The 24,939-nt window shown below is 39.8% G+C and overlaps 1 protein-coding gene across 9 annotated transcripts in view; it reads right to left on the bottom strand.

Moving 5' to 3' along the window:
* LOC124408894 (cAMP-specific 3',5'-cyclic phosphodiesterase) overlaps positions 1–24,939 on the bottom strand; it is a 254,319-nt gene that overhangs the window by 35,725 nt on the left and 193,655 nt on the right. For 8 of the 9 annotated variants that reach the window (XM_046886184.1, XM_046886182.1, XM_046886177.1 and 5 more), the window contains 3 exons: positions 10,562–10,663; positions 10,174–10,238; positions 9,136–9,248 (listed from right to left, as the gene is read on the bottom strand). In XM_046886184.1, the coding sequence (XP_046742140.1) occupies positions 9,136–9,248; positions 10,174–10,238; positions 10,562–10,663 (280 nt within the window). Of the gene's footprint in view, positions 1–9,135; positions 9,249–10,173; positions 10,239–10,561; positions 10,664–18,790; positions 18,949–24,939 lie in introns of those variants that run through there. The other variant, XM_046886186.1, reaches the window with a different exon arrangement.

Genomic DNA, 24,939 nt, shown 5'->3' with positions numbered 1-24,939 from the left:
ATACGCGTCAACGTGGATGATTAACGCGGAATAACTGCAGGCTTAAGTAATTTCCTGAGCTCAATTTCACGTGGATAAAATATATTATTAGGTATTCAGGTTAGAAAATAAACATCGCGAGTATATTTATACGCCCAAGGATATATCGTTTCGTGTCGTAACCAGCGTAGGTATAAAATAGCCGAAGGTATGACAAATTGACCGGCTTATCATTAATTATTCATTTATTGTCATATTTTCAAGATACTCAATATAAGATATCGCAAGCAATTCGGCGGAACTTCACCGATAAACAAATCGTTTGTGTACATTTGAGAAGAGTTCATGAATTATCGAGAAGCTTTTATATAACCGGCAGAGTATAATATAAGTGTCAGTGCCATTCGGTAAGTTGACGTGCAGCCGTCAGCAGACGGAAAAAGAACAAAATTAGATGAAGGGGATGAATAAAACCAATATTTTTCAATATTATCAATTCCGTATAACAGGTGAATTGTTGTCGTGCGAATTTCATACGTTCGTAAAATTGAGGGTACGATTTACAGGGGAAATTTATCACCAGTGATACCTGAGCGTTTATGGCTAAGAAAAGTGGCTGTCTCAAGACGAAGACGATTGTTTATCGATCAGCGTATCCGGCATATGTATAAAGTCACCCTTAAATCACTCTCCGAGACTTTTTACCCCAAGATGAACCATCCGCCGTCTGCTACGCTCTTGCTTATTTCCGGCGAGAAAAAATCTTCGTTAACGGGATGAAGACGTTGGTGAGAAACTCACTATCCTCTTGATGATAGATGATTTTGAATAACCGCAGTTTACTTGCTCGACTCAAGGCGGTAATATGCTTGAACAGTTTTAATGCCTTGATCCCTTTTTGAATTTCACGTATTGGTGGAAATCTACTTGACATAATTTACGCTCAACAGTGTTAATACAACATCGATGAATTCTGTTACACGTTTCCACAATTTCAGACCATTATCAAGGACCAGCTGATAAACTGCATTGCGAAATTTTCCGTTTGCAACGATTTGAGGTCACGCCAACAGTTTCAACGTTGAGTACCCTCTAGCGATTTTATCAGGCTTCTCGTAGCCTTGCCTTGCAGTAATCAGATTTAGTTCAGTTAAAAAAAGGGAGAAGGGAAAAAAAGTAAATTAGATAAAATAAAATAGAACTTGATGCCGCTAATTAAAAGATTTCCACTTTACTATACATACGGATATAATCTCTATAATGACTACGCTGTAAAATGTGAAAAATATAATTCAGCCAGTTTGAGTGGACGTCATTTTTTATTTTTATTTTTTTTATTTTAGTATGAACCGACTGGTTGCAGACGAGCTAATAATACAGCAAATATACACGGATCACGTTTAACGAGGGAAACATTTTGTGCAGTTGACATATGTATATTGGTGAATGGAAAAATTTTAAGATTCCATATAAGTCTGTACGAAATATTTTGGAAATTCTCCGAAATATCTCACTGCTGATATTCATCGACTTGCAAACGAAGGCGCACGTAAATGTTTATTGTAATAATACGGTTGATAGAAATGTGGACAGAGTCGAGAGACCACGTAGATAATAATATCCGCATATCCCTGGACGTTTATATGACGGACACTTTTTCCAATTTGAAATTAATAATTTTGGATTCAGAATTTTTCGCCAAAAAAATTTATCGGCTTGTTCAGTGGTTGAGGCATATAATCGTTGTAATCCAGGTAATATCATGGTAAAGCCGATATATTTACCCGGTTTTGAAAAATTTTCAGTGCTCTGTTACACCTGACAGCTCTGATAAGATAAAAAGGTAGTCGTCCCTAAGTTCAAATGAAAATTCAACGATAACTGGGTCAAAATGATAGTGCGAGGTAGTTGCTATAGCCTTTTTTTCAGTAACGTGACGTAGCAGTTCAACATTCTCGTTCCATGTATTCGATCGCATTTCCTTGCTTTTGTTGTTTTACTTAATTATTTCGTTATTGTTATTACAAATTAAGCCAGCGTCGCTTTTATACCTGCGTGTACAAAAAAATAAAAATAAATAAATGAACAAATAAATAAATAAATAAACAGCGACAGGAAAAGCAACGCTGCGGTTTACGCAATAGAAGGAAATATTTTCGTCCGATTCAATAAATATTACCATGTATTGCGTATATGTTTGCATTACAATTTCAGGTAGAAACGCAGAAGATGCCTATAGCAAAACCAAGCAGTCGGACCTTGAAAGAACAATCTCGCAGAACATTATCCGCCAATGTTATTGACGTACAAACGAGGGAAGAAAATAAGTATAAACATCGCTATCCGCTATTCATTTATATGCGACTCTTTATTCAGACTTTGGCTGGTTTCATGGCAGAATGTCTACGGCATAGTATATAACTATATAGTAAATGTGTTATTGAAATTCGTAACACAACCGATATTACATGAACTTTTCTTTCATTTTCATTTATTGTACGATTTTTTCTACAGCTTGTATAACGTTTCGACTATTGTATATTATACCTATACATCACATATTGCTTATGTCCAAACATTGCCTTAAGGTAGGCAATTTGCGCAAGACATTTGTAACTTAGGTAAGGCGCATTTGCCCTTTTTAAATGACACCATGGGGTGAAAAACTCTATGGTAATACTTGGGGACCCGAATTCTGAGGCAAGATGGATTCTTATGCTTTTTATTTTTAGATTTTATTATTGCCACTAGAGATCTAACGAAGTCAATTAAAGAATGCGATATCCGGCTTGCAGCATAGCGGTAATGGGTTTTATAGAAGTTAAATATCCAAATTGGAACGATCGCTGCTGTGGGCAATCCATTAAGACAATAATTAGAGGAACGCCCATATGGTTGTTGTGGAGAGAAAAATCTTTCATACGTGTATAAAGTTAGTAAAGCATCACATGGATACAGATCGTCCGGCAGTCACGTAGTCACCTTACCTATCACTGAACTCGATCTATGTTTATAGACCAGATGTAGCGTCGTTATTTTCCTTAATTTGCATGCTAAAACGATGTTTATAATAAATTTCATCACAGTTTTTATTTTCGCACAAGAAACCACCCGCGGTATTTATAATAAATAAAAATTTATTCGGAAAATTTCAAGATTCAACCGTCGTGCAAAATATAGCAACAGTGGATTTGCTGCCGTCTGATATCAGTTTATAAATTCCACGTACCTACGCTTCGTGATTAATGAACTGATGAGGCAAACACTGACCCAGTTCCGCAATCTTTTGATATACTTGCAAATATTGCAAATCTCGAATAAATAAATTGTTAAAAAAGACAGAAAAAACCAGTTTCAATAGTCGCCACGCAATTTTAGAGAGACACTGTCAACTTTGGAGAAACCAAAGCCAGTTTCTACAGGCTTTCTGAATATCGATTCAAAATTAGTTCGACTTTACGTTAATAGTTTTATGACGCCTTCGCGTCAATGCGAATTACATACACACGGAATACGATACTCGGAGTCTTGATGAGGTGTCATAAATTTTACAACATTGAGTCACTTTCAATCATGAATCACTCGGATACGTTTTTCACCTATTTTTCCGAACCGAGATAATCTACCGGAAGTAAATGAAGTGAATACTTTTCTGTGTACGTTTGAATGACTTGCAACGATAGTTGTTGCGGGCTGTTTGACTGACATCTGAAGCCGCACCTTGGCTGGAATTAATTTCTGATAATTGAAAAGTTAAACGCTGTCAAATACCCGGCATCGTGTTATTTGTTTAATCAATAAAGTGGAATTTATTTTTTTCATTCTTAGATAGAGAGGAATCACTCAGAGTTTCGTCGGAAACAGAATGCAATTTTTGCAAACAGTTCGTTGAACTTCTTCGATACGCTTTTGACAAGGCACCTCATAATATAACATATGCTTATGTCGTTTGACAATTTATTAAAAAAATCAAAGTATACCTGGGTATACGAATTCCCCTTTATTCCAGATCGACGATACGTGTAAAACGATTTCGAGTCAATTTCCAGCCGACTGCCGGTGACAGTCCAGCAACTTTAATTATCAGGATACAAGCTTACCCTATTACGCTGTATTTAATGAACTAGTGAGCGGGTAAAAAGATTCATATTTAAATTTCAAAGATTTTCGCCTCCTCGCCAGACTCGCTAATTTGATCGGCGTCAGATTGGAACCTTAGAAATTCGAGGCTAAATCGTATTTTGACTGAATTGAGACATAATCAATTTTTTTCTCAACGAACTCTTTATAAATTATAAATAATATACATATAACGGCAGATGTTATAATCCAGTATTTTAGAACCGTTCAGTCGTTTCTTGTGATACACCAGACAAGGTGGCGTTCTGTTTTATTTTCATTTGATAGATTAAATTTTTATCCTCAACGTACAATCGCTGATTAAAACTTATAGCGGGGTAACGCTGTGTTGGTTGAAGCTAAGAATACATGGGAATCCGTTAAAGTGTTTGACTAATTGTCAGAAATATGCGGTATTGCGAGTCTCCTATATCCTGTTATAGGCGCGATTATTAGTTTCCTCGTCACGACCTCACCTCACCGTAACAGATAACTACGTTATCCAATGTGAAAAAAAGTCTATCGCATCCGACACGCAGATCATGATCCTTAAGCCAACAGCTGTAGTAGATGGAGTACCGCATGTTAAACGTGTTTCCCCAATACGTCAGACTCAACGTGCAGAGCCGACGGATTTACCGCGTTCTTTCGAATCTTCAACGAATTACTCACGAGATCGTCATTAATGTCAATTGTTGAACCGTGCAATTATTATTTTCCCGTTAACCTACCTCGTCAAAGCAAGAATTTTCTTGCAATAACTAGATTTTCACGAATACCCTTCACAGCCCATTTGAAAGGGCGCAACTTTTCACCCTGGATCGACTGACATGTGCATAGTGATGAATCACGTGATCTACGACGATCCTAGATTCCGCAGCACGCCAGTGATCACTCAATTGCTGCATGCACGCCAATGATCGTTTCGATCGGTGAAAAATATCCCGAGATAGATCGCTTCGATGTACATGATTCAATTCCGCGTAACAGCCGGTAGTTGACCTCCATTGTCCCAAGTCCGCAAATCAATTCGCGATGTTAAAATAGCGTATCACGTGTCACACTCCGCGCTTATAGAGTAAGCAGTTCGGAATTTAGAATCGCTGTACACTTTTTCCTGATATATATATCTAACTTACGATGGCTGGAGGTCGTCAATAAGCGGAGTTGGCAATAAAGATGGTCAAACCTGTTAAATCCGCTTTTTATGCGGGGTCCAATTCAGCAGGTGTAATTCGTCAATTATCGAATTTTGAACGGTGTAGAAAATTGCGACAGGAAGCAGGTTTGACGAAAGTATGAAAGACTTAATTGTCAGTGACGTAACGCCGACGAGTTTGGATGCAGGAAATAAGAAGCGTATTAGGTCACCTGACGTTTAACGACGAGTCCAAGACGGCCAGCTGATCGGATGGCCATCTGCGTCAGTCGTTCGGAGAAATTAATATTAACGAAATGGAACGGCTAATTAGTGCAGCTCACGCTCCGTTCAATATATTCATATGGCAGGTACCTTCTACTTGCCGAATTTCAGTCCAAAACGGTACCTCATACCTGCGGTTGACGCAAATCTCACGCAGGATTCACATTGCGAATTCGCGTTGCGCGTACATTTTGCTACATGAATTAGGCGTCGACAGGAATTTATGAAAAGCGACGCGTTGAGCCGTTCGATATCGGTAGAAACTTAATTGACTCGTATGCGTCAAATTCTACAAACTTCTTTTATTTTATTGTTAGTCAGCGAACGTAATTGGGTGCAGACATTGTCAGGCCATCAACTACGTTGTTCACTGATTATTAGATATTACGGGCTTCGAGAGGCGGTTAGCCGTCGATAATTGTTATTTAATTTGATAATAAATCAATTTCGTTAAATAATACAATTCAAATATCTTCCCTATAAAACAGAACCAACTTAATTCTTGTCTGGACCTTCAATTTAGCGTAATTTTCCTGCATGAGTACAAGATCTACGGTAACATATATATATATATATATATATATATAAAAATTACTCATCGATCAGCCGAATCATTGCTACAGTTAGACGAACAGTCAGATTTATTTGTCCGAAGCGTCACCGTCGTGACGCCAAATCGTCTGCCTCGTTAAGTTTGCATCGCGTGAAGATGCTGCTCTTTTTCCTAATTCCGTAACGAAATGCAAATTTACAGGTCAAATAATTTCGCGAAGGATTAATACGAACGAAGGATGACACGTTTGAGCACGAGGCATTCGAAGGTTACAACAATTCCCCGACTAGTCTGATTGCGAAAGAATTTTTCCTCAACACGTAGAGAGAAATGATAGAATTCGCAGAACCGATGAAATTCATATTCGGAAGGCAAAATATAAGTCAACGATTTTATATCTTGCAATCGAATCAAAGACCCTGTTCGGATATGAAATAAATTGTGAAACAATAGTGGAATGGACGATAAACCGGAGTCTCTTCTTGGAACTTTCGCGTTTTCCTTCAGCTAATACGCGTTTGGAATTACCGCACCGAGTCTTCGGTCAGAATTGATTACATCCTTTTTTCATGCAGTTAGAAGAAGAGATTTGCGTATTGGCACGTGACCAACCAGCCAGCCGGGAGTTCTTCATTCACCACAACCATTATTCCGGAATTTGCCACTTGATCCAATGATGCTATCCTTTTCCTCAAACACCACACGGAAATATCATACGTAGATAAACAACAATAAAAGCGAGTTTTCCACGGATTAAAATGTTCACGTTACACAGTGTGAAAAAAACAGCGTCTTTTGCAACAGAATTCTGCAAAGTGGAAATTATTCTTGGCGAAAACTTGTCATTTCAAATTAAACTATTGCAAATCTATGCCGTACGAATTGATTAACGGTAGCCCGTCGTTCGACAATCTTACTTTTTATTCTTACGTCGTATTATATATGATCACGCTGATCACATTGATTAATTATGTATAACATTCCTTTTGTAACATTCGTATACGTCAGTGTTTACGGTGAATTACCATGCGTTTTTTTTTTTTTTTCTTTGACAGCAAACTGATTAATATTTAAATGCCTATGATATCTCGTAACTCAAACCTTATGAATAGATCTATATGTTTATTAGCCCGATAGGAGAATGTTTTATTCGGTTTGATAGTTTATTAAAAAAAAGTTAGTCTACTGTCAATCCACGTTGTAACTCACGGGGTACAAGTTGACAAAATCATTATCTACTAATAATGTATCCGTAGAGATTGTCAATCAAGCTTCATGAGATTGAATTAATTTTCATTTTTTTCGATACATCCAATCGTCAAAGTTTGATGTAAATTAATTCAATTAAATCAAATATGTTCGTCCAGCTATAATGCAATAAAATGTGAATAGAAAATAAGAAATAATGTCCGAACAGCTTTAGAATTCTATGCTCGTACATTTTTACCTGCTTACTCATTCTTAGAATTGATTTCGATTGTTGAGATATTTTTGCCCCTCCGTTTCAGTTTTGTTCGCTATCTGAAAGCCTGACGCATCGCAACTTTCACCTGCGAAAGTTGAGCTTGGAATAATCGGTTATTATTCCCCCCCCCCCATTTTTTCGCTATACAAAACGTGCATTAAAAAAAACAAAAAGACAAAGAAACATGAGGGTCGAACCAAGCGGCGGCTTACATTCTTGTTTTTTCCCCTACTGGATAGTGGGATTAGTAAGCTTTTGTTTATTTAATTTTTCAGGTCCCTGTTTATTCACAGCAGGTAAATTTTTTTCATTTTCTCGTCTTATATGCTAATGAAATTTAGTAAGAATATTGGATAACTTTTTTTGGAATTACTGATTTCTTTCGATGTTAATTCTTGAAAGAATAAGTTAACGTTATAGTCGCTCGAAAATTCAATTTAACAACTCTTGAAACTTTCACGGATCGTCGTTGAAAATACCTCGTGATTTCTGATCCTTCAAAAAGAGCCGCACTCGTCCCTGCGGCCCAGTTGTTAAGGAATATTTGAAGATTAAACCGCAGACTTTCATTTCCTTGTCTTTTGCACGTGTAAAGGCGCGCCTTTATTTATCTGGCACGAATAGCTTAAGTTACAAGAAAAACTTCTGTCGTAATATTCCAATTTATTTTACTTTTGTAGACTTTTAATGAACAAGCTGCCGAATCTCGACGCCATATATCCTGATATAATTTTGCTACTTTCGAGCGTCCCTTATTCCTTTCCGAAAAGTTCTGCAATTTGTCTTTTCCGCTTCCCCGCATTTGGCGCACACGAGATTGCTAATTATTCATTTCGTATTTTATATCGAGTATAAGAACGAATTTCTTCCGCCCATGGTGAATTATCGTTTGTCGTGAAATGCGTTTTGACCATAATTTACAATGCTAATTCACGGTATTAAGAACATTAATTACACGTATTTACATGCAAATGTAATATCTCTTTCAGGTCGTGCGGCTTGCAAGTGACATCTCGGTGACGTAAGGAGAGGTAAAAAGCTCTTTACACGTTTATGACGTGCAATTAGACCTTGATTAAACACACCGATGGCTGAGTATATTGTCACGAGTATCACAACGTAGTATAACCAGGGAATTAAGTGGTCGTAAATTTGGCAAATTTCCGAATTTTATACAAAACCAACATTTCACGTCTTCTTTGTTTCTGGCTTGGCAAATTATACAGGGAAGGGGATTCTACCGCATTCCATAATCGTCGTCGCCGAATTGTAAATTTCAGGCATTCATATATATGTTAAATTAGTCATAATTCATCGTTACCAAACATTCAATCAAAATATCTGGATTTAAACAGGGCGTGATAAGTACGATTAGGCAGTCAACCTGTTACATGAATCAGGATAAATTTGGACGCTGTGATAAAGGATTTTGCAGCTTTGTATATTGTACAATTCGGATTGTTAACCGTCGGTATCGATTATGGATATAATTCGGACGATTCAGTGGCAGAGACTTTTTCCTCATATCGTAAAACGTAACATCGCATCGCACATACCTGTACGTGAAAATATGATAATTAAGCTTTGAGCACATACCTTGAGAGACGCCATGTCCGATACGGAGCGATGCGTTTGTATAGTCTCGAGCTGGTCCAAACACCAGTCAAGTTCTTCTATCGTCTCGACAGCCAATTTCATGTAGGGTTCGTCTGAAAGAATAAACTTGACTTGAAGAAAAACCTCAAATCTCTCGTTCATTCGACAACGTTATATCGATCCCAACAATTCGGAAAAAGGATCCGACGAAAACCTTGTAAAGAAATCCGAAGACTCGGGATTGTTTTGTCTCGAACCTTTGCGAAGTTTCTAAACTGGGGGAACAGCTACTTTGTCAAATCCACCGAAGCTCATTGCAGGATTTTAATCAGAAAAAAGAAGAAGAGAGAGAGAAAGAGGGAGAGAAAAGAGAAATAATGAATCATTGGAAAAACCAACACGTGGAAAGTTGTTCGTCTTAGTTCTCCAACCGCAAATAGCATCCACCAAAGAGCATGACAACGCGTTGTGATTCCGTATAAATTTTACACACACAGAAAAAAAAAAAAAAAAGAAAATACTTTTCGACTTATTGCGGTTGCAGGTTATCTCCGAAGAAGCACGCCCGCATCCAAGGGTGGGATGATGTAGCAGCCGCGTTAAGAAGTGAGCAAATTTTAAGTTTTAACTCGGACAGTCGTCCGTATAAAGCGGCGGATACAAACTGTGGCAATTTGTCCGACAGTAAGTAAGACAGAATATTTGCAAGACCCGGAGTTAAGGGAGAGCCAAGTTCTCCGACGGCGGCGACGGTGCGGCGACTCCAAGAAAATTCAACGGAAACAAAGCTATCGTACAACTTGAGTCGCAAGTTTTGCTTGTGTCTCCGAAAATGACTGGAATCCATGGCACCTTCGTCTACCAACTTTACGACATTCCGACTTTCGCCCTATTTTTCGTATGTAGGTATGCGTAGTTCACGCTGATGGAAATACGCTTGCGTTTCAAACTCTCTTTCCATAGATTTCTACCGAGCGCAATGAGCTTCGAAATGAAAGGGTGCGTTATATGTACCAATCAATTTCATTCAACCCTTACCTCCTGGCGCCAAGTTCCGCGGCTGTGGCGTGCTACCGCCCTGAGCCCCGCTGCTCCTTCGTGATCTGAAAAATTATACGAGTCTGGCATGATTGGTGGATTCACGTATAATTCTTACCCAGTTTCGTTTTTTTTTTCTTTTTATTTTATCTATTTATTTATTGAATTTTTTTTTGTCCTTTGAGCGAACAAATTTATTGGCTCTCTAGTTTGAAGTATGAAAATTCTATTTCTCGTAATTGTTAATCCGTTCTTGTGATGAGAATCGTGATCTCTTAAACCTGTATAAATACGTTACCAGTTTGAGCGAAGGTACGTTTGCGCCTGATGTGCGATCCGCACTTAACGTTATTGGTTTGAATATACAAATTTTGCAGTCTGTACTCACTTGTTTGTTGGTACATTGGTGAGGGACAAGAAGTTGTTCCTGACTGAACGTAGCGAGGCAAGAATTTGCGCGAAAGGTGTGACGATGAGATCCTCTCCATGACTGAAAATTATAAACATCATTATTCAACTTTCTGTTCAACGAGCCCAGCCATGATTTGTAACTGTTATATATCGAGTCGTACAACTTTTGAATTCGATTTGCGAATATATATATGTTATGTAGATATAATTCTACTATATGTACAGAATGAATCACAATATAACGCCACAACTCGACAATTTTCTCAATTTTCAGTATATAACTTGTGTGCCTGAACTTTGTACGGAAAAGAAAAAGATCTGGGAAGCCAGCAAAAGAATTCATTGAATTATTGTTCCAAAACGACGTTCAAGTGATACGTCCATTGCGCTATACTGCCCTACCTATAAATCCGTCCTTTCAATGTGGTACTCGTACAAAAAAAAGACTGTCATCCTACATTGTAATAAAAGCTCTTTTCATTCGCAGACATTTCTACAGGGGGGAAAACCTGCCGTTTATTTAAGCCGATGGGAAAGAAAATAGCAATGATAAAAATGGTAATAATATGAAAAATAAAATGCATTTGAACAGAAATAATACTGAAAGCACAAACGACAATGAAACCTGCAGTGAAATTCCAAGGTGAACGGATAAAATTTATTTGAAAAAATAAACAATTTATCGTTACGAAGGTTGTTTCGTTTGGTTGGCGATACTTGCCAAAGGATTGGAAATAATTGATAGCTGTAAGTTGAAACTACAGAGGATGAAAATTATACAAATAATAAATTTTATTCAAGTGCAGAAAATATAAAACAATTTTCTCTGACTAACCAGTTCAGAGACTTGGCGAAAGTTAATATATCAACGCTTTTCTTAACTTTGAAAGAAGTAAAGAACGAAAAAAAACGAGACGAGAGGACGAAAGACGCGCAATAATGAAAACGCAGAATTTAAACTGTTGCTTCGCAAAGATACTTGCGGTGAGAGATTTTCGAGCACATTTTCGAAATAGCAGTGGCCTCATTATTCTGATTTTCTTTTTTTTTCTCTCAGGTACGACGTCGGGAGATTACTTTTTCGTTTTTATAACATTTAAATATTGTACTCTCGTATACGAGTAAGCAGCAGGGCGTTGCACCCACAAATTCCACGAAAGAATTTTGCAAAGTGATAGAAGACGTGAAAAACATTGCCAGACATTGTAATAGATTTATTTAAATCTATCGCATTCATGTTTGCGTCCTTTTCTTCATCTCTGCGGGTAAAAACATTCAAAGAATTAAATTCTCAACCAACAAGCAACAGTCGAGTTTAGAGTTTAGACTATCCCGCAATGAGGTTGAAACGTGAGGTTCCTGCTCTTGTTCCTGTATTACTAGTCAGCTGTTTCTTCAAGCAATATCTTATACCAAAAGCAGCGTTCTCATCACTCTCGTTCGATAGAGAATTTTGCCAAATTCTTCTACCAACACATCAGGCACTGAGAAACGGATGAAATCCGAGTGTATAGCGTACAACACGAATTTAATTAGGTATTAGAGATATTTGGGCCTCTCTTGTTCCGGCGCATTCGTGATCTCCGGAGCTGAATAATTATGGCCTCGAATTATTCAAATGAGATGTCACCGGTTGAGCCTTGCCTTCGATACATATCTGTCGATTGAAAGTTGGTCTCCGCAAGGATCGAGTCCATGATATCGGATATAAATGAAACCTGCCTGCCATGCGCATTAATATTTTATCGACGTGGGCAGGTACGTTTCACCGGCCGTGTCTTGCCTTCAAGTGTATTATGTAGGTCTGGTATACATATAATTCGACATTCGACATCACAAATAAAACGCAAACATGCGTGCAGCCGTTCCGCAGAATCCACTTGGCAAAGTTCAAAGTTCACTAGAATCTCCGTCTCTTCGCGTTATTCTTCGCGCTGATATTATATGCTCCGATGTTATGTGTACGCTATGTTGGATCAGACGAATATCCGCCCACTGGTGTCTATAAGTCCACGATCCATCCATCCTCCCACGTATCTCGAGGTGAACTCTACCTGCATCTATCCGTTACCCATAACTATATCTTACACCCATCACGTGGGTGGTATAAAGCGTATTTACAATATGCAATATACGTATATATACGTATGTAGACATATTGCGCGCTAGACAAGCGCGATAAAATTTGCGATCTCGTTTATTTTTTTAAATTAGTAAATTAAATTGAGTGGAATTGCGATCCACCGACGGGCCTTTCTTGATCTACTTCGGAATTATTTAACAACATCGACCAGAGATTTCGAAAACGATGCTGACCATGGCAAGTTACACTGTTGGCGTCTCTGGTCGTTGGGCTCTTCGTTATGTCCTTTGTAATCACGCCATGTGGCTTTGGTTTCTGCCAGGACGAGTTAAAGAACAAGGTGCAGACCTATCTCTGGTATATCGTCTACGTTTTCGACGCAGTTCTCATCGACGATTAATTAACGACCACGCAAGTTGGCGGTCAACATTCCCACCCACGCACTGGAGCACGAGGACCTCCTTTGAGATCACACCGCCATTGATCTTCGATCTCGGCTAAGTGCCCGAAGCACTTGGTCTACATCGATTTCCTAGAATTACCTGTAACGTAGGGATCTGGCGTGTGCGGTAGGACAAACAAGGGTGATTCGGGGGAGGCAAATGTGGACCCTACCCTTGACCAATGTATCAGCTGTAGTAACTAAAGCCACTCGGCTTCTGATCCGGAGTCTCTTGAGAGACGCTTCCGGGAATAACGTTACTTGAGGAAAACGGTTCATCTGCTCGGAGGCAACGGGATTGATTTCACTTTTTCCAACATTTTCATTTCAACAAGTAACGTGAAAGAAAAAAAAAGTTTACCGAAACGTATATGTAGCACGGCGTCAAGCCACGTGCTGCAGCATTGAGGCTTTCGACTATCTTTCCAGCAAGATATTATTATTTTAGTGCCACCCAAAAGCGTTTCAAAATCACAGTAAGTCAAGTCAAAGTATGGGGAATAGGTGGATCCCGTTTAGATTTGGATTCGAGCCGAATAGAAATATTGGCAGGGTTAAGGGTGTGCCCTTTCCGTATATATCTTTAAATATCGAAGTCCTCCCATCTCAAGCACGAAAAAGAGCTTTACAGCCCGATTTTATACGCAATTCTTACCCAAAACACTCCAATTCATTTTCATTTGATGCAGAAATGAAGAAATGGCAGAAATTCGATGAATTTAATATTGCGATTTCGTAGGATACGTGTCATTTCATTATTTCTGCGTCGAATGAAAATGTATTGGAGTGGTTTTGTTAAGAATTGTCTGAAGATATATACGAGATATACGTATACGACGACATTGACTGGGACGCACACTTAATTCCTGTTCAGACTTGAATAGCTGCCTAATTTAAGTTATACTTGGAAATTCTACATCGTATGTTGATACAGGTTAAAATAATGGAGTCGTCGTAGCAGCAAATACATAGGTGTGCGGGAGAAACGGTTGAATGTAGGTATTTATGTGTATCCAAATCTCACTGACGTATTCATACTGAAGAACATCATCTTGTTACCGAGACAGTGAACTCAGCAATTAGGTTAATTGCGGAGAATTACGTAATAGACTCCTTGCAAATCTGCTTGGTAACGAGGAGGTCGTATTCATGAAATCTTGTACCAATAATATTGGGATTTTAGAAACTAATTTACATGAATGAAACCGACTAAATTCTCATTTTGATAATCGGGGTTGAAAATTTTCGAACAACTGAAACATGCGTTGCATAAAAATGCCAAGAAGTTGAGGTTTGTGCTGATTTCGCCGAAAAGGGTTAACGAACGACTCTAGATTCGAGTCCAGCAGCCGCTACGGGAAGAACCTCTTTCGACGTTCTGCAGGCGACAAGTGGTTTGTTTAATGGTTGCTTTCCGCGATCAATATGATGCCTGTACCAGGGTCAGAGTGTGACTTGACTGCGGCTCCTCAACTGGGTCATCCGGTATCTCGCCCTCGGATATCTGAATTTTTCTCCTATAATTACTCCACGCTTTATGCACTTTCAGGTGATTGAAATAAGCTTGGATTTACATGGATCTGGCGTAAATTAATTATACGAAGGCGCATGGAAAGGCTATTTTTGATCGTTAGCAATGCCCGCATGAAAAGTGTTGAGCATTCGCGATTATTCACCCGAATTTCAAGTCTAAGGATCCGAATCCATCACCTTGAGTGCAGGTATGTTACACTTCTGATACATAATACTGAAATTGTGATTCGGATTCATTATTCAACCTCGCACGACGAACAAGGTTCATCGCTCGAGTGCAACCTCGTTCTTTTATAGACTCATCGATGTATCGATTTCGACTCATCACGTTCAATCGATGCTTGAAAAGTAGGGTATCTTGGCTGAGAATTTTGCACAACTGCGAGTTGTTCCCCTGAAACTATCAGAGCGAGCAGCAATTCATCATTATTTGTTTGTTTCGAGTGAACGATCATGTTTCGTACGCTCAAAAAGAATATCATTCCGTTTTTCCAGTCGCAATGAAATCCGAAAACATCACCTGCCACACTTGCTGTAGTCTCGTACTGTAAAAAGAAATCGATTCGTATCTTTGTCGAGTGTGGTTTCGTCATCAAAGAAGTGAGTTAATTTTCCTCATCCAGTAAAAATTTCCAACATGAGAATTAGTCATCGAATTTCTGCGTAGCGATATTAGGATTCAGTATTTTCCGCTACCGTCAAGGAGTTTAGATGCCGTGCGAATTCTGGTCACGTTTCGAGCTCGACTGGCCGCCAGAATTTGAAGTCATTGTTCTGAATACAAGCATGTGTTGTAGAGGAACGCGCAAATCTACTCTTACATAAGAGCGGATTGTTCAGAGAATCGCAACAAACTAAACGGCAAGACAAATGATACGGAAGATGGTGAAAAGTTTCCGTAAGCCTTTTAAATTATTCAAAGGTTCGTTCGTCGTATTTTCTAATATTTCAAACGCTGCGAGCACGTTCATTTTACATATTGTGTATTTTTCGAGCACTTGTCGCGATTACCGTGAGTCGCCTGTGAGCACTTGTTACGAAGCTTGAAATTCACGCGGCTTAAGCTAACACAACTCTAGCGATGAAATTCAGTTAGCGAGGAGTTGTAATTCCCTAGAAAGGTAGGTATTCACCCTCCCGTCTGTAAGTTTGAGTTGCTGGAAGTTAGCTGCAGAGCGGCAAAGGTTCATGATGAAAACCATGATTCAGCAATCGAATAGTAAACAGCATTGGAAAAGGTCGGCGAAATCAACGAACGAATCGCGGTCTCAGTCAGCATAAGCTTCCGATTTTCAAAGGTCCGAATCAGGCTTTCCGTACATGCGATTGATCTATACTTGCAGAAGAGATGAGTATCGAATCAATGACCGTAATCGTCTCGCTCACACGTTCGCCAAATTCTTTGGACAAAGGAACCAGGCATCAATTCGCAGCTCTGCATTCCTAGATGGCCAATTAAATGCCTGAGATCAGCTCGTTGGTTTCGCTTGTTATCCTGTTGAATGACCGCGATTAAACGAGTAGAACTGAATGGAACCAGATTCGAGCGACCGCGACACGATTCCTGATTCGCATTGCAGCTCTGCCAACCCCTCTGTTTGCCAAAATTTTGCGAAGCGTTAACTGTCGGCAAGTTTCAACGCAATTCATATCCGTTTGTTTCCCTTGCAAATACGGTGGGTATGAAAGCGGGTAAGTTGTAAGCGGGACTATCACGCTCGATGAGATGCCCGGAAAAGCAGTAATTCAGCTGCTTTTGCAAGGGGGGATTAAAATTTGCAAACACCTCAACATCTTGTCTTTCACTCATCGTATATAGCCCAGGAGCGTGTAATGCGGTGTAATAAGAAATTCATTCTGCAGCTTTGTTTCCGGGGATAGAAACGTGGTTGGAATTTACCTGCGTGATGTTTGCGTGAAGATGACGAAAAATTCTGAAGAAAAGAAGGAGAAAAAGGAAAAAAAATGAAAGAAACTCTTGTACGGCACTCTCGACAAAATTCAATTCATTTGCTTTCACTTTGTCGATATACGACATAGATGTTTTCTCTCTTTGACTGCGAGTTTGACTTTGACGGCAGATACACGCGTACCTGTGTGCGAGTGAAAAATGATAATTTCCTTTGAGAGGTTAGAGGGCAGCAGCAGAAGCAGCAGCAGCTGAATATTTCGAGATTTTTCCAGGCCTACATTTAGGGAAGCGTGGTTGTCCTCATTGACGGAGGAATTTTCCGTTGTCAATTAACTTTCCGGAGGGTAAGAAGAACATGGACCTGAATTTCCGCGTTTTTCCATTTTCAGTATCAAGTCCTTTCATCTGTTTTTCCTCTCTGCCATTTGACGCGAAATCTCGACGAGGCAAAATACCAGCTCGTTTCAACGTAGCAGGTACTAATGGTGCAGAAATAAATTATACATGATGTGGAATTAATATTTCCTTCTCTCGTATATTTATTCTTCTTTATATGTGAGAGATTCAGCCCATATAGAACATTATAAAACGTGGTTCCGTGACGTCGGACACGGCCGTCATATTACGTGGTGCGTGAATAACCTGAACGAGCGTCTGAGTAGCAACGTACGGTTTCACTTCAAAGGCCACACATCCCACGACGTAGGTTATAAACACTATTCGATTCGACCTTAACAGCGCTCTTTTTCCATATTCTTTCGATACCGGAGAGAAACGCTGAAAATATCTCTCAAACGTAGTAAATAACAACATTTTACATCACTGGAATCACACAGTCGAACGAATTCTTGTAACGTAATATTTTTCCTTTAATCTTTCCTGAAAACGTGAATCAAAATAAAGTCCAACAACATTTATTACATCGTTGCAATTTCCGAGGCGCAAAACTATGCGAGATTGAAATAAAATTATCTTACACTCGATCTCGTGCCTGGAACACGAGCAGGTTGGTTTTCTTTTTATATTTTCTCCACTTCTTTACCCGATTGTTTTCGTAATACTTGTTTTTTCAGATTAAACGGATGCTCTGCACGGAGACACTAAATTGCTATCCGCGATATTTCACGTCACGTCACAGCGTTCGGATCCTGCACCTGATCTCCGATATTCTCCAACGGGAATCGAGGACTTTCTTTATCAGAAAGATTGCCTCGGTGGTTTAATATCCTGAGACCCAATTTGCAATCTCAGTTTCATAACTTCTGAGCTTCGGGAATGACTAAACGTCTCTTCGAAAATGGACTGCCGCGATAAAGCCCAAGAGTATTTGGTTGCCAGACCCATGACGCGCGGTGAACTTTGTAGCAAGCAAAGAAAGCATTTCACATACGACGATGACGCATCAACTTCAAAGCGTAAGAGATTGCTCCTCCTAGGGGAAGAGATTAATAACCGGATCCAATCGATTTTGAAAGAAAATCACGAGTAGAATAAAAGAGCAGATTTTACTCGAAAGTGCAGGAAAAGAGGGACACATCAGGTTTTTCCTGCAGTTTTTAGGTAAAATCCGTTCTTTTTCTTCCCTTCGTGAAGGAGGAAGATTAAGAATTTGCTACAAATACATCATTTTCAAAATTTGCAGAGCGTCCTCAGGACTACACAGTCGACTCAAATCTGCTGTTCTGAGTTAATGAATCAGCTAAACAAAGTTCACATCGTTCTATTTAGCATTATTAAAAACTCGGAATATGCAACGTTGGATAATCATGTAGTCGTAACAAAATAAAAATTTAATCAAATTAAACTGAATGATATAGGAATTTACCAAATTACTATGGAGAAAAGTGTACGAGTATACTAAAAATCTGCATATGGTAGATCAGCAGATGCATTTTTTGTATGAATATTGTCCGTCAAAGAATCGAAACAATCGTGATAATGCTACGAAAATTCTATATCCCTTGCTGTGACACTCACACACACGCATGTTAGTATACCTATCCATACTCTTTTCTTCGTGAATAACTAAGGCCGGATTGAAGTTCGTCACTGAAAGACAGTGCAATTTAGCCACAGATGTGTATGTAAGTATGTAGTAAAAGAGCGAAAGAGTAAAAGAGTAAAATAGAGGAAGAGATAGAGGAAGACATATATACATAAATAGAGAGAGAGAGAGAGGCGATAACATACGAGGCCGCAGATATAACGCCGGTAAAGGAAAGTCATGAACACTTACAAATCCCGCTTCGACTGTGCGGCAAAGCACTGTTCCCAGAAAAGTGCCCTGCGGGGGGGGCGAACTCGAAGGGCTGACGTTGAGAGGGTTCTGGGCAAGCCACCCCCGCCGCTGGCTCCAGCCCCTAACGAAGGGGAGCTCATTCCGGCTCCGCACCTCTTCAGACCCCCGGCCGTCGTAGCAAGCTCCGAAAACCCTCCCGCCCCCCTTTCACCCCTTTCTCCACCCCCTTCCTCGCCATCGCTGCATCCAGACATCGCTTCCGCGAGAGTCCTATCAAAGGACGTGCTTCTCTGCCATCATTTTTTCAGGGTCTTTTTACTTTCCTCTTCTCGTTTCGGCATTCGTTTTTTCCTATTTTCTTTTGTTGTCGTCTGTTTTCCCTGTCCTCTCAACTTCGAGGGCCCTTTTCTCCAATTATTATCACGGCTTTGAATGTTTGACACTGGTTTCCGCACCTCTCTTCTTATTCGCCTTCTTTTTCTTATTCTTATTCGCCTTCTTCAACGACGCGATATCGCGAGAGGAGAAGAGCCGGAACACCGAAGGCGCTGTTTCTCACAGTGCAGGAATCGATCGATTTTTACTGAAGAGAAATAGCTTTTGGGTCAAGGTTGTATATTATCCAGGTTGAGACACGGTTCACCGTTCACCGGTAGTGTGAACGGTTTTTTTTTTTTTCAAATATACTCGAGCCATTGGTGCTACATCAATTTGTGCGGTTAAACTTGTGGAAACGAAATACAAGCATGTGTCATGTACGTAATTGATCTACTCGATCGTGTTTTTCTCTACTGATTCTTTCCATTTCTTGAGTTGTAATGAAATTTTTTTTTGTTTTTTTTTTCTCTCTCTCCGTTATTATCGTTACAGCCTCTCTGTCTTCCTGTGCGGCGTTATAATATCATACAAATATAAGGTATAACCTTGCCGTGAGACTTTTAAAAATAAATATATACATTATGTATATTCATGCATATCCGTTAGAACAAACATATATTTCCGGTGTGGTATCACCTTTCAATGAAAATAATCAATGCGCAGGTTTTCAATCGAGTAATACCTGCGATCGCTGCTATGTTTTGAATTAGGATAAATATAGTATATACAGTATAGAACTATAAGTGATGTTTTGATATCGCTGAGCAGAGAAGCCACTTAGAGCAGCAGCATGTTGTATGATTTATTTCAAAGCTCGGGGATGCTGGAAATTGGAAAAATACCTTCTCCTTATTGACTCCTATATTTAGACGACATACTTGTAGTTCTTCTACGCCGTGCCAATAACGTTATACGGATATACCCATTTCCACAATATATGGGTGTGTATACCCGCGACAGTCGCCGAACTAGTTCACTCGAGTCTCAATGTTAACTTCCTATTGAATTATTAAAAATCTTTAGCGCGTTCGAAAATAAGTTACGTAAAAATTGTCCTCGCTTCTAGGTGTAATACAGTTTTATCATTAAGCCTCTTAAAACATTTTACAACGTTTCGTCCCATGGGATTCTGGGATACCGAGAGAAGGAACGATTATACATCATATAATCGGCTTGCACGCAATTAATCAATGTCGGACGAAATTTTCCGCCAAAGTTCGCCACGACACGATTCGCATTCTTTTCCTCCCAACGCCGCAGCGGAATCACCCGTTGTTCAAAATCCAGAGCAAAGTGGCAAGCCGGCAATCCAATTTCGATTGACAAGTTTGAAGTGAACGTGAATTCTCTTCGAAAATTTTCAACCAATAAATATTTCAAACGACATTTTCGATATGTTATAACGTTCGGGTCTATAGCTGAAGCTCTAGTGGACTACTCGTTACGTAACTGGGGCAAGTACCATACTTGGCAAGAGAGGAAAACAAGAATGAAAACTGAATTAATTGGGTTGTACTCGATATTTCATCGCGTAACCGTACAATAAAATTCCAAAAACCAAACTGTTTTCTCTGATATTATGATTACTTTTCTGACGTCATTGAATTGTTCTTTGTTCCGTGGAATGTTCTTTGTTGCGTAATAATTCGCAATATTTTGCATAATTCCTTGGAGGCTAAAAATTTCCATACCATTAGCCGCAAGTGCAAGGAAAACATCGTCAATAATCAACTCCAAGGCGATGCAGGTTGAACAGTTTAGACGTACGGCGTATAGCAAGGGGATAAAATATTTTGCGAGACATACCGTCGGACGTCACAGAACCGTTCGGCATCTTATCAGAATGCGAATGAAATAGGTATATGAAATTAGAATTTCTCCTGCATCACCATCCCGACTACGTGGATATTGGATGCTCCGTGCGACGTGGGAATGCATTCACAGATTCGCGAATTGGTTATATCTGGCCCATATGTCGTCCATTTCCGTTTGATGCCCAACTTGTCCTTCACCGGACTAACGTCACAGGTACTCACGCATTATTCATAAGCCCATCGAGACTGGCTGCTGCCGTATGTGAGTTTATAGGTTTGCGCATTGGAACGAGAGGGCTAAGAATTTGCGCAGAAGGCTTCGAAGGCTTTTGCGATCAGTGACTCCGAGTATAGTTTGCATAAAATGTTATTTTGGCCTATGTAATGAGGAAAAATAGTTTCAGGTGTGTTTTCGACGCAATTCCACCGTAACCAAGAACCAAGAATGAAAAAAACAAAAGCAATTTCGCTATCACGTACCGATTATGCAACAAGTGCCACGCGTAGAATGAGTTTTTGTAAAATTTGTATTTTATCGATATATTTTGTCGTAGATGACGAAGGTTCGGTCCACGATGCCGTAATCTGATAATTATTAATCCGCGCAGTGGAAAATGTTGCTACAAGTCGTGCTCGCAGGGCATTAGAAACGATTTGCGTAATAACCTCTCGAAAATTCCACGCTATGAATTATTCACAAGTTATCCCGTTGAGTTACGAAACTACAAGTGCATCATGCCATTCGTTTAAGAGTCGTTCGAGATTCTTTATTCCATAGGCTTACATTATAATATATCTATCGGATTAACATTTTGCAAACATTGCTATGATACGTGAAAAACTTCGAAGAAGATAGAGAATTACGGGAAAGAAGATTAAATCCGTTATCCATTGTTTCAGCATCAGAAATTCACTCGCCCGGATCATTTGGAAATTATCATCAACCGCAGTTTCACTTTCATGAAAATCGAGTCTGGGTATTAAATTTTGAACACGTATTGAATGCGTCCCACGTTATACGTATGAAGGAAACAGTTCCCGTTCTGTCGCAGCTTAACTTGTTTCATGGACAAAATTCAATCTCGTTACCTTTCAACCCTCATCTTTCATGCGGAATAAATCTCCTTCAGTTATGTATTTTGAGCTAGTACATTGTACCGTATATCGAATGTAGTATAAAGTACACGACAGGCGAAAGTTTTACGTGAGAATCTAATGGTCGGATGGTGTATCGATCAGACACGACCGCCGCGATATAAATTTCTAACATAGACAAATTGATACTACGACGATAGATGAACTCGTTGACGTATGAGCAGCTAAAAGAGTGTTCCAAGTAGTCCGGTGGGTGCCATAAGCTATTCGCAAGTTACTTCGAAAACAATAAAGATAAATACAAGGAGGCTGTAGCAAGCCACTAAAGGAGATTTTAATTTGCGCGTGTCACAGATATTTCTCGACAAGCTATAAAACCCGAGAAAAAATAGCGCAGCAGGCACCTATAATACGAATATGAAAGATCAGGGTAAAAGTGAACAGAAACATGAAAGCGGAGATGAGAGTTGAACAATTCTTTTTTCTTATCTCCGAGCTCATCAAACTAGCCGCAACTCTGCGCCAGTGTACGAACAATATTTCTTAAAACTTGAATTTCTGAAGTGGATGGGATAAGCGGTTAAACGCCAACATACCGCCATGATACACACACACCAGCTTCTCTGCCAGGATATCTACCATCGAACCCCTTATCACAAAGCAGATAGTGATGCAACGCGGCGAAGCATCGAGCATTGGTTTTCTGAGAGGTGAGCTCGAGAAGCGAGAAATTTCAAACCTCAAGACCACGGTTAGATTGCGATCGTTCAAGTTTTGGTAAATTTGCAAAAAAGGACCTTGTATAGAGGACCTATCGTCTCACGGCAAGGCTTACAGTTCCAAACACAGGAAGACAAAGGGCCACAAGAGAAGCATGTCAAGGAGTTCGCTGAAATCTTGGCACGTCCGTAACATGCGCAGGATCAACTTTCACCATACCTACGACTGTCCCTCAACAAGAAGCAGGATGCGTCTGTGTTCGTTCAGGTGTCAACCCAACGTTGATGTGTCTATGCAGATATTCGCGGTCGGTCAGTTCCTCAGGAGACCTCACCGAGTCGTGTTTGTCGCGGTGTCAGACTGGCCAGGGTGTACTCCAACTGATCCAAGGAGGCCCTGCAGACGCGAGGGGGTTAGGGTGGAGCGATTTGCGCGGGAAACCTGCGCGCCAAGAGTGCGCAATGTGCTGCAGGTTGTAGGTGCACGGGTTGGGGCAACTCGAATTCCAAGATTCTGCAAGTGCTGAATTTTCAAATTTCACCCCCCCCCCCCCTTCCCATTCCCCCGTCTTTGTTTCTTCACCTTCAAAGCGTAGGCGAATTGCGGAGGAGTGTCTGCAGGGGTTTCAATGAACTACGGAGCCTTGGAAACGACGATGAGGCAGAGGGGGTGAAACGTAACGAGAACATGACTGATTACGTCTAACTTAGCGGTGTTCTCGGTAAAACGGTTGCTGACAAGCTGCATTAGGCGCAATTGCTGGATTTGTATTCGGCACCCAGGGATCGGGTATATAAAATTGCTGAGTTCGACGAGAAACTAGACACCCTGGAATGCATCACGCGATGTGTTCCTACTCACGTATCTCTGCTGAATTGCACAATGATGGTCACAATACCTATCTAGGTATGTTATCGCGTGACGCGGTTTGTTTGTTTGTTTCAACTCGAGGCAATTCTCACGTTAAGTGCGTATCAAGCTCGATTCGATCTGTGCCCATTCAACTATAATTCTGTTTAATTTATACAGACTGAGAATCTGCATTGCTATCGAAACGACTTTTGCCACCGTGATATAGGTTCGATGGTCAAAACATTTGCGATATTTGTTTAAAGTATAGACGAAACGGTGTTCTCTTACTTTTTGTTTTTCTTCTTCTCCATTCTTTTTCTTCATCACATCAAAAGGCGTGTGTGATAACAAATGATTTTTGCTTAGAACCCGGCATGGGAAATATCACAATGCGCGTGCTCTTTCGGTCAGAAATACTTGAGACTGCGAGCTCAACCCAAGCAGGGCTATTGATTGGATATAGTAAACACATATCTTATACATGTGCTCGTATAAGTTATTCTAGCGAGTTCTGTTATCCTTGCAGTCTGTGATATTGTATATAAAAAAGAAAAAGCGAAAGAAATCGATAAACCTCGTAGATGGTGTAAATATTTGGAGGAAAAAAGAAAATAAAATAAATTTGAGGAAAAAAAGATGATATCGCAAGTGAAGAGAAAAATTCTACCCAAGAAATATACACGTATATGCGTATATTTGAAAGGAATCATATCATCTGCCACTTGAGATCGGAGCGAATCGAATAAAAAAATTTTATTCGTTGACTAAAGCATGCGAGAAGTTGAACAAACCGGTTCGATTTTGACCGGAAGTAACCGGAGAACCGCAACTACGATCAAAAAGCGACAGACGTCATTGCCAGATATCCGGTGTATATATATCACTCAGTCTTGAATTCAACGAAATTCAAGAATGATAATACTCAAGGGCCTCGATATCACCGGTTCTTACGCAGGAAATCACGAGTCTTTCTTTCATCTATCCTTAGCTATTCGATACGAAGTTTATTCGTTCTTGTGTTGTCGCAATTAAATCGTAACTTGATATTCCAATACGGAGTCTGACTTCGATTTTATCAGAGTATGCAGCTCCGTAATAAGTCGAGCGTATTTATTTTCCTAACTGAAAGTTAAACATTTCTATTTTTCTTCACTTTCCCTTCTTCTTTTACTGATTTTGTCCAATTCATGGTTACATGCCTAAATTCAATGTCCCTCAACTATCAGTGATTGGAATAACCAACCTGTAGACGAAGGCAGTGCAGGTGGGCGGTAACAAGCAACTATA

The sequence above is a fragment of the Diprion similis genome, chromosome 8, assembly GCF_021155765.1.
Source record: "Diprion similis isolate iyDipSimi1 chromosome 8, iyDipSimi1.1, whole genome shotgun sequence".
Taxonomy (NCBI): Eukaryota; Metazoa; Arthropoda; class Insecta; order Hymenoptera; family Diprionidae; genus Diprion; species Diprion similis.
The sequence above is the reverse complement of the archived record's forward strand: the minus strand, read 5'-3'. Positions and strand labels throughout refer to the sequence as shown.